Raw genomic sequence first — 10,644 nt, 5'->3', positions numbered from 1 at the left:
ACTTTTCCCCCACTTAGGGTTACTTTATTTTAGGTTGTCCCCTACCCTTGTTCATATTTTTTAATTTTAATAGACTACTAAGTAGGTACTACACTAAGAATTGCGAGCTATTTTAATAGAAGAAAAAAGTGTCCCAAGAATTTAATTTCCATTCACTTACGTGTATACATGTCTCGTCGCCTAGCACTCATAGTAATCCATACTAATATTATAAATGGGAAAGTGTGTGTGTTTGTTTGTTTGTCATGGCAAAACGGAGCGACGAATTGACGTGATTTTTTAAGTGATGGTAGTTGAAGGGATGGTGAGTGGAAGTTTGTATGGAGCATTCCGCAATTTTCGAATTTAACGCGAGCGAAGCCTTAACATAATAAATCTTAGCCCTATACACTCGGGTGTATAGGCGCCCCGTCCTATAACGAGTAAAGGGCGCTTAACCCGCCCGACTCAAAGAAATTCCAATTAAAAAAAAAAAAAAAACATAATAAATCCCACATTGTGCGTGATTCCAGTTGTTTAAACAGGCAGCAAGCAGGGCAGTTATAAATTAAATATTTAAATAGTGTTATGTATGCCTGTTGATTGTATATTGTATGTTAATTTTTTTTAATAAAAATTTAATATAAAATCATAACCCTCCTTTTGCGTTGCCATAGTCGGGTAAAAAGTAATTGGTTAGCAAGTTCGTCACAGTAGGTACGAAAATATTGAAATATTACGAAATCATTAATTTTATTAAAACCCCCATATCCTTAAAGTGCAATTAAGACGTTCTCATCTGAAATACGAACAAACAAAAACCGGCCAAAAGCGTGTCGGGCCACGCTCAGTGTAGGGTTCCGTAGTTTTCCGTATTTTTCTCAAAAACTACTGAACCTATCAAATTCAAAATAATTTTCCTAGAAAGTCTTTATAAAGTTCTACTTTTGTGATTTTTTTCATATTTTTTAAACATATGGTTCAAAAGTTAGAGGGGGGGGGACGCACTTTTTTTTCCTTTAGGAGCGATTATTTCCGAAAATATAAATATTATCAAAAAACTATCTTAGCAAACCCTTATTCATTTTTAAATACCTATCCAACAATATATCACATGTTAGGGTTGGAATGAAAAAAAAATTCATCTCCCACTTTACATGTAGGGGGGGGGGGGGTACCCTAATAAAACATTTTTTTCCATTTTTTATTTTTGCACTTTGTCGGCGTGATTCATCTACATATTGGTACCAAATTTCAGGTTTCTAGTGCTAACGGTTACTGAGATTATCCGCGGACGGACGGACGGACGGACGGACGGACGGACGGACGGACGGACGGACGGACGTAATATCTGGGCGACCGAGCTTCGCTCGGCTCTATTTTATTATATCACGTCTTTAGATAAAAAAACTTATAAATACAAAAAAAAACTCTTTTTCTGGCCGGGATTCGAAACCCTGACATCCGCGATCTGGCTGCGATCATTAGATCGACCTCTTACGACTGAGCTACGCGGAGTCGATGCGCGGTCGGCGAAATTAACGACCATATTTTACGTTTACTAACACGAAAGAAACACGCATGAAAACTCGGAAATTCGGGTTCTAAGGCTAAGCTAGATCGATTGTTCACCCCCGTAAACCATACATATTATAGGCATATATGTATATAAATAAATAAATATAGGTACAAGAATTGCTCGTTTAAAGGTATAATAAAGATATCCAATAGATTATATTGAGGTGTATCTTGATTGGCTTGCCCCTTTCCTTTACTTAGGTATATGGTGCATGGTGCATTTAAATAGGAAGATAAAAGGATAGATACAGGGTGCTACGAGGTCATTATGTACAGTTTGAATCCTAGGCTTCCCTGTCTTAATAACACCTTGTTCTATTTGCCATAAAAATCTACAATGGCCTAGGAGCTAGGATCCAAATTGGTTGACTGCACATAAATAGTAAAATAGTATATTATATAACGGTAACGTTATGAAGGCTATAAAAGTTGAGTACCGCGGTTAGGCCACGAAGGCTTGCCGAGTGGCCTAAGTAAGGTACGAGACTTTTATAGCCTTCATAATGTTACGATTGTATACTATACTTTTTCTACGACAGCCACACACATACCTATTCGAGAATAATAAAATGGGTTAGTTACTTACTTCATGTAATGAATGGGAATACGTATTTGTGTGGATCGTCGTAGCATTGAGTATTCTGTCCACAATGTTGATGGCGAGAACTTGTTGCACAATTCTTCAAAATATGCCAACAACGCCGTTTCAGAGAAAGTTGAAACATTTTTTTGCAATTTCCATGTCAAAACAATCATAACATTTTTGGTACGCTTTATCTGACTTTTCATGTAACAAATTGTCAGTCACTTTGAGCGCCCATAGCCTTGATTTCTTCGGAAGTGAATTTTTCACCAGAATCACTCATAATTACTTATGTTTTTGCACAATAACGTCGAATTAAAACAAACTATACACCACCGAAATAGTTCAAATAGTTTCGTGATAAGTTTACAAATGTCAAACATACCATAGACAAGAGAAATAGAAAATAAGCCGGTTTTCAATTACGAAAAATGTGGTTGCGTTCAAGAATATTTATACTCTGTCAACCAAGTTTGTCAGTAAATAAGAACAAAGAAAACTATATGCATCCTTTTCTTTAGGGTGCTAGAGAAAAGGATACCTATAGTTTTCTTAGTTCTTATTTACTGACAGACTTGTTTGACAGAATATAAATGTCGAATGTAAAATTATTGGATAAACTTATGATTTTTACCTTTGTTTTGCAATATCTAATATGTAAAACGCATTTAAGTTTATTTTTTCATCTTGATTTAAATTATGAACCTAAATATTATATTATTTATTAAAAGTTACTTATTACTGTAAATGAAAACATACCTGATAAATGGAAGTTGTGCTTTTAAAAAAAAATTAACAGAACTCCTATATTCATATGATTACTGCTAGCAGTAATCCTATGAACCTATAGACAAATAGACTTTCTCATCGTTACTCAAATGAACTTAATTTGGATACCGCTGACAATAATCTAATTGACAGATTTAAGTGCTGGAGTAGAAAAACAACTTTACATTATCAGTTTCATGTGTATTCAATTTGAATTTTTACCATAACATACTAACATTAAGTTTAATATCACAGTTGCGAAATTAATTTACAATCATTTTATATTTTATGTACAAAATAACTAACATACTATATGTTATTATGTTCACTTATCTACGCCGTACGACACAGATTAACTTACAAATTAGCAAATTCTCTGCGTTCTTATAGTTTGTGTCTTTAGGTAGGTATTTATCAAATGTAAAAAAAAACACAATACAAGGTATTTTTGCATGGGTAGGAATACTTGTCTTCTTCAAATAAAATTTGAGTAATTATTACGTAGGTATTGCGAAACTTACGGAAATTACATGAAGTAAGTACTACTAGCCCCGATGCAAAAGAGTTCGTCTAGTAATACAGAAATATTTTGTTTATTCTAATAACCATGTAGGTATATCACGTCACAGTAATGAGAATAGTAAAAGTACTATGATATAGTTTAATTTCATTGTAAAATAAAATTGCATGTGACTTATATTGTAAAAAAATTGTACCTTAAAAAAATGTTGTCTTAATCACGTTCTCCTCTCCTATAGCGTCGTTCATCGTTCTGCAATTTCTGCATGCATAAGCTTGAAGATTTATTTTTAGTTTATTAGCAGAACTTAGTTACTTCCTTTGGGATCCCATGCAGTGTAATTACCCATCCATAAAAGATAAAATAAAAATCGTAATTTTTTTCCTTTCAGTATCAATGATATTTCTTGTAATATATTTATTTAATACTGCCATAAAAATTAGATTAGTATTAGCATTAAACGTTAATGATTTTTGAACTAAGACATTATTTTTGTATAAACAGGAGAACCTCAAAAAATGGTCTGACTAGATGAAAACATATGCATCGGGGCTAGTAAATGGTAAAAATCTGATGATAAGGTCTTTGGATGATATGATTTATCAATAATATTTATGTAAAATAGGTTGTAGACAGAACGGAGCGGTACAGGCCCCGTAGCCGAATGGCATTTCTACGACGCGAAACGAAAACGAAACGCCTCCTTTGGGATCCCATGCAGTGTAATTACCCATCCATAAAAGATAAAATAAAAATCGTAATTTTTTTCCTTTCAGTATCAATGATATTTCTTGTAATATATTTATTTAATACTGCCATAAAAATTAGATTAGTATTAGCATTAAACGTTAATGATTTTTGAACTAAGACATTATTTTTGTATAAACAGGAGAACCTCAAAAAATGGTCTGACTAGATGAAAACATATGCATCGGGGCTAGTAAATGGTAAAAATCTGATGATAAGGTCTTTGGATGATATGATTTATCAATAATATTTATGTAAAATAGGTTGTAGACAGAACGGAGCGGTACAGGCCCCGTAGCCGAATGGCATTTCTACGACGCGAAACGAAAACGAAACGCCGCGAAAGGTAGTCTGGCTCTGTCGCGCCAATACGCGCAAGAGCTATAGAGATCGATATCTACGAGCGTTTCGTTTCGTGAGCGTTTGTTCATTCGGCTACGCACGCATATCCAGGCGGTTTTCTATTTGGTCGGTTGACTGCAAAATTTTCTCGTACCCAAAAATAAAGTAAAAAACACATTGTTTACATTTACTAAACCTGTACTATAATTAATTACAATTGTAACACAATTAAAATGTTATTTCATTAATGCAACTAAATGTGAGAATTGCCCTTAGACCGTGACAAATTTAAATGGATGTCATGTATTAGTGGTCCGCAATGAAGAGAATTTTAGTACTGTAGCTACTGATTCTCTGAGAATATATCATGTGAAAGTCAGTACTAACTAGGATGATGGCTAGTTTGCTCAAAATAGGACAATTTCGAAAAACGACTAGAAAGTAAGTAAAATCGAAAATCAAATTTTTTAATGAATTTCATTGATGGGTATATTTTTGTGACACAATTTTTATCGTGTTTTTTGGCTAAGCGAAATAAATATGCAATTCCAGAACATTATAATATGTGTCAGCTAAACTTTTTCGCAATTCTAGTGAACGGTGTTTCTTTAAAGTGATATAGATATACCCTACCTAAATGTCCTTATAAAATATCCGTAAAACATTTTATATGATCCTAGGTAATATACAATTTCATTGAATGAACGTACAAAACATTTTTTTAATCAGATATAAAATCTGTACACATTTTTGTCTTAAAAATATTATTTATATTTTTAACATACCTTATATACAATAATTGTTTTAATATGCAGATACAATCCATAATTTATTAAAAAAAAAATTACTGAGATATTCTATAAACCTATAAAATTATCTGATCACTGGGTAAAAGGATCTAAGATAAGTTAACTTGAAACACAATTTTAACTATTTATTTATTTAGAATATAATGGAGCTCCCACACTGGGCTGTTGTCCCACAAGACTGCGCGATGGCGCGTTGTGCCTGTCACACCGTGTTGTATAACATTTATAACAGCCCAGTGTGGGAGCACTATCATAGAAAACATTTATGTACTTAACGCCAAAAAATAGCACATACTACTTACTTACTTACTTACTTACTCCGTTGGCTCAGTGCCCCAAAATGAGACTTGGCCTCCGATACAAGACAGCGCCACTTTTCTCGGCATATAAAAAATAGCACATACTTATATATTATACAAAAGACCATGTATTTGAATACAATATGTGATTAATAATTATAATACATACGCTGAAGCGGCATACGTCGTAATGTGATTGTGACGTAAACATGTGACAGTATCATATCCATAGATAGACAGCTGTCATCATGGCATGTGAGACAATTGACATATAGGTATCAGACGTGAAACCATGGAGAATAGAGGTAAGGAGGACAATCTGTCGAAGTAGAACAGTCGCAAAAATGACCAGCTGAGGCCTATTAATTGCAGTTACAAATCTCTCCGGTAGGAGCGCATGTCTCGCTCAATACTCAGAGACGTGACATGACATTAGACGTTCTTTACTCTAGACTGATTTCGTCGGACTAAGCATTCTAAGCAAGTCAAGATGTAGTCCCGTAGTAGTGCGCTGACTTCGTATGCGGATGTTCTCAGGTTCGATCCTGACAGAGATTTTTTTGTTTTTTGATTTTTTTTTGTATTTTAATTTTATCAATACTAAACAAAATATTTTTGGATATTAAAAAAATAAAATAATTGAGGAAAAATATCTGTAGAAAAAAATTAAAAAGCTCTCATCAGGATTTGAATCCGGGACCTCTTGCTCCGTAGCGGGGTCACTACCGAGAAGTCTAAGAGATTGTCAAACCGTTATGCACCTGCGATTGCAGCGCCACCTATCTTTTCTTTAATATGTGCACTTCTGATATATAAAGAGGTTGCTCCTTTATCTCTATTCTTCATGCGTGAAACAATTTGAGACGTCAGTATTATAATACTTACTTCATTGGCTCAGTGACCCAAAAAGGATCTTGGCCTCCGACACAAGAGATCGCCACTCTACCCTATCCTAAGCCAATTCAAGCCAGTTATTATAATACAATAGCTTTATTATTTCCTACAAGTACTGCTCTAAGATCCTTTCCCCACATTTGACACACACAATTATGTAACAATATTTACAAGACTGATTTCAAAACTGTTAAATTTAAAATACTTAAGTGGAAATAACCTGAATATCCTTATCGTCCCTCGACTTCCATTTCGAATAGTCGATTTCACAGCCAATTATGTCACCAGCTACCTGTAAATTCAATGATGTTATATAGTTCATTACAATACAAGTGCAAATTACTCGTACCTATGAGCACAACTGTTTACAGTACCTACATCCTAATCCTAAGTAATATATCATAATTACCCTTTGAATTCATGACTTATATACGTAGTGTTCTAATAGAACTAGTGCTGTAAAGTGTTAATGTAGCCTAAATAGTTAGTTGCATGATAGATATAATATAACTTAACTGTAAAAATTATTTTGCGACAATACATGTTTTTTTTTTTAATATTTAAGTATAATTATTTTAGTACATAATTATTATTTGTAAATCATCGATTTTTTAAATTTTGAACAGAATTATATCCTCATAAGGTGATGTGAAAAGCAGTATGTGTCACATGGTAGCAAAATAATTTCCGCCTCGGGCGTTAACACTTCCAACCCTCACTACGCTCTTTCTTGCTTTGTTCAGGATTCAGTGAACGTCCCCACCATACATATTTCATTGCTCCCTTGTGACACAATGTACTTTTTTCATCCTCACTCCATATTACGGTACCAACTAGTTTCAAATATGTAAACAAAACGACTATCTGAACAAACATTCCATGGTCACAGGTGTTATTATGCATGGAATGGACTGAATATTGAGATACAAAATAATACACGTAACAGCAGTACTGCGTTGAATAATATCCGCGTGAAGCGCGTCCAACTAGTGACGCTGACGGGCGTACCTACATCCATACTAATATTATAAATGGGAAAGTGTGTGTGTGTCTGTTTGTTTGTCCGTATTTCACGGCAAAACGGAGCGACGAATTGACGCAATTTTTTAAGTAGAGATAGTTGAAGGAATGGAGAGTGACCTGAATACATTTTTCTTCTTTCTTATTCGGTATACTATTGGCGACTGTTTGAAATCATGTCTCTTTTTATACTTTTTTGAAATAAATATGTCATATTATTAATGAGTCGGCCTATTGTCACCGAACTATCGTTTTGTTTACCAACTTAAATTAATTAAAAAAGTGTTTTCAATGCGTGTTTTTATCATCCACATTAAGCTATACAGTCCACAACCCCGCTAGCTATTAACTAACTAATTACTAATGAAATAAAACTATGGAAACGGATTAAATCGCGTATAATGAATTTAAAATACATCCCGACGTTTCGAACTCTTTACAGCGTTCGTGGTCAACGGGTGACTGAGGAAAAATTAAAATTTGCAAAAGCTACCCACTTACAAGAAATATTAACGAACCATGACCACAAATAATATAGATTTCTAAGGCAGGTTCACACACTATTAATAAAGCTAGTTATACAACATGTTGGACATTTGCAGTTTGTTTCTTTGTCAATTTTGTGTAGATTAATTGGTTAATTATTTTTTAACAGAGTAATGGTAATTTTTTTTTTATATTGTATAACTAGCTTTATTAATAGTGTGTGAACCTGCCTTAGAAATCTATATTATTTGTGGTCATGGTTCGTTAATATTTCTTGTAAGTGGGTAGCTTTTGCACATTTTAATTTTTCCTCAGTCACCCGTTGACCACGAACGCTGTAAAGAGTTCGAAACGTCGGGATGTATTTTAAATTCATTATACGCGATTTAATCCGTTTCCATAGTTTTATTTCATGAGTAACTATCGCGGTAACCGAAGACAATATTAACTAATTACTAATTTACAAATAATATTCGTAGTACCAAAACTGTTTTCCTTTTCTAGGCCACGGACTTGGCGATAGAGCGTAATGTATGAGGAACGTCCATTTCCGCGGATAAAGAATGTCCTGCCGGCTTAACCAAACACAATCGCTATCTTCCATATTAATTCGACAATAACAGTTGCTTTTCTATTTCCATGGACGGTAGCAATTGACCTTAGTCTTCGGGCCGTGATTTGTCGATATACGCAAAAATGATATCTAAGTACATAAGTAGTTTACAATATACCTAGAAATAAATAGTGATAATTTTATATACATAATTGATTCTGTGCCAGCAAAGCATACTAGTATTTATTTACATTAGGTATATCGTATACAATATGAATTTAATAGAGTTTCACATCACATCACTATTTGCTTTTTTGGATGTACGTATATCGACGCCATTTTACTCGGTTTCCATGGAAATGGGACATGCAGGTTGTGCTCATTTAGTTCTAACAGTATTGACGATAAGTTGAGCGCTCGTGAATAGCTTGAATAGTGAGTTAATGCTTGCTTTGCGGTAAATCCTAATGGACTATGCGGATAAATCAAACAAGATTTATTACGATGTTTAATTACTTAATAATAGTGATGTTTTTACCTTCAATGTTGAAATGGAGGTAAGTAAAATACTATGTAAATATGTATTTATTTTTGGGAGAGGTACATTAAGTAATTATTTGTTAAAGCACTCATTAACAAATCAGTGATTAATGTATTATTTGTCAATGGGTTAAATATAATAATTCAAAAAAAGCTTTTTGGAAAAGTGTGTGATATCACGAATCGAGTTTTATAAAGTCATTACCTACTTTAAGTTGAATTTATAATATTTAAGTCTTTAAAACTTTACCATCCCATTTTTTTCTGATTTAATTCCAGTTCAGCTCATATTATTATAATTGTATTCTAAAGTTTGTATAACACTTAATATTATGAGGTCACACGCACTGATCCCGTGTCCGTACTGCTCGTGTCGAGAGCCTAATATCTATGCTAATTATATTCTGATATTATACAGCGGGCTCTAATCGCTGTACCAAATCGATACCACGAATGAGGTCGCTACTTGGCGACTCCGTATTAGGACATTTTCACATAGTTTTTTTTAATAGGAGGGTAACAGGTCTTCTGATGGTAAGCGTCAAACGATAACCGCCGCCTATGCACCAGAAAGGTTGAAGGTGCGTTGACGATGCCTATCTCTCCTCCATGCTTATTGTTTTACTACATACATAATAAGCGTAAAGCTATAGAATGATAACTCTTCTCTCATTTTCATACATAATAAATGAATTTATTAGTGTGAGAGACCCTTAAGAATAACATTCAAGTTAGTGTCAAGTGATTGACGGCACATGTCAAAACAAATAACATTAGGAATTGCTAAAGGTTGTCACACACGTGTTCAGTAATTATGTTTATTTTTTTAATAACTCGATAACCGTAAGAGGTAAGACGCTAGTTTCTCAGAGAAATTAATTGTATTTGATCTAAAGAACCTTCCCTTAAAGTTAACGGAATTCAATAAAAACAGGTTGTATAACCACACCTTTTTTAAAGTCACACACGGGTCGAACGCGATAAAATAGCATGTGTTTTAACCTTTTTCCCAAATTTTCGGCTAGGTTGCACTAGCCGAGGTCGCAGAAGACTGATGTCCCAGTAAAGTGTCAACGGAGACGAAACGTGTTTATTGATCTAACCATATTTGTTAAATGTTTATTGCATATATGTCCACCGCACTAAACAGTGAAAAAAAGGTTAAGAAAATGTAATTTTGTCGCGTTAGACCCGTGTGACTTTAAAAATGTATACAAAACACGAACAATATAACGACATCTACCTCGGGTACACGGTGTGTAAATCAGGATGCACAGGTACGTGGGTAGCGTGGCGGTGCGCGTGCGGCGAGGCGGCGGCGGCGGCGTTGATCGCTCGTATGCGCGCGCGCAGCCGCTCGTACTGCTCCGGCTGGTACTGCGCCGCTATCGACACCGCTACGCCAGAGTATTGCTGTGAAAACACGCAACATTCAGAACAAATCAAATTATTTCATCAAATATTTTGATGTGTTTATTAACCGATTCGTTGCGTGTTCCATTTTTGAAAACTTTACGGTGTGGCGG

The 10,644-nt window shown here is 34.4% G+C and overlaps 1 protein-coding gene across 1 annotated transcript in view; it reads right to left on the bottom strand.

Moving 5' to 3' along the window:
- Positions 1-6,431: 6,431 nt before the first annotated feature.
- Positions 6,432-10,644, bottom strand: part of LOC125224646 (disks large homolog 2-like) — a 54,711-nt gene continuing 50,498 nt past the window's right edge. Inside the window, exons 9-10 of the mRNA XM_048128074.1 lie at positions 10,362-10,531; positions 6,432-6,811 (exon numbers count right to left, since the gene is read on the bottom strand). Coding sequence (XP_047984031.1) covers positions 6,808-6,811; positions 10,362-10,531 — 174 coding nt within the window. The 3' untranslated portion in view covers positions 6,432-6,807. The remainder of the gene's footprint in view (positions 6,812-10,361; positions 10,532-10,644) is intronic.

The sequence above is a fragment of the Leguminivora glycinivorella genome, chromosome 3 (assembly GCF_023078275.1).
Source record: "Leguminivora glycinivorella isolate SPB_JAAS2020 chromosome 3, LegGlyc_1.1, whole genome shotgun sequence".
Classification (NCBI taxonomy): domain Eukaryota; kingdom Metazoa; phylum Arthropoda; class Insecta; order Lepidoptera; family Tortricidae; genus Leguminivora; species Leguminivora glycinivorella.
The sequence above is the reverse complement of the archived record's forward strand: the minus strand, read 5'-3'. Positions and strand labels throughout refer to the sequence as shown.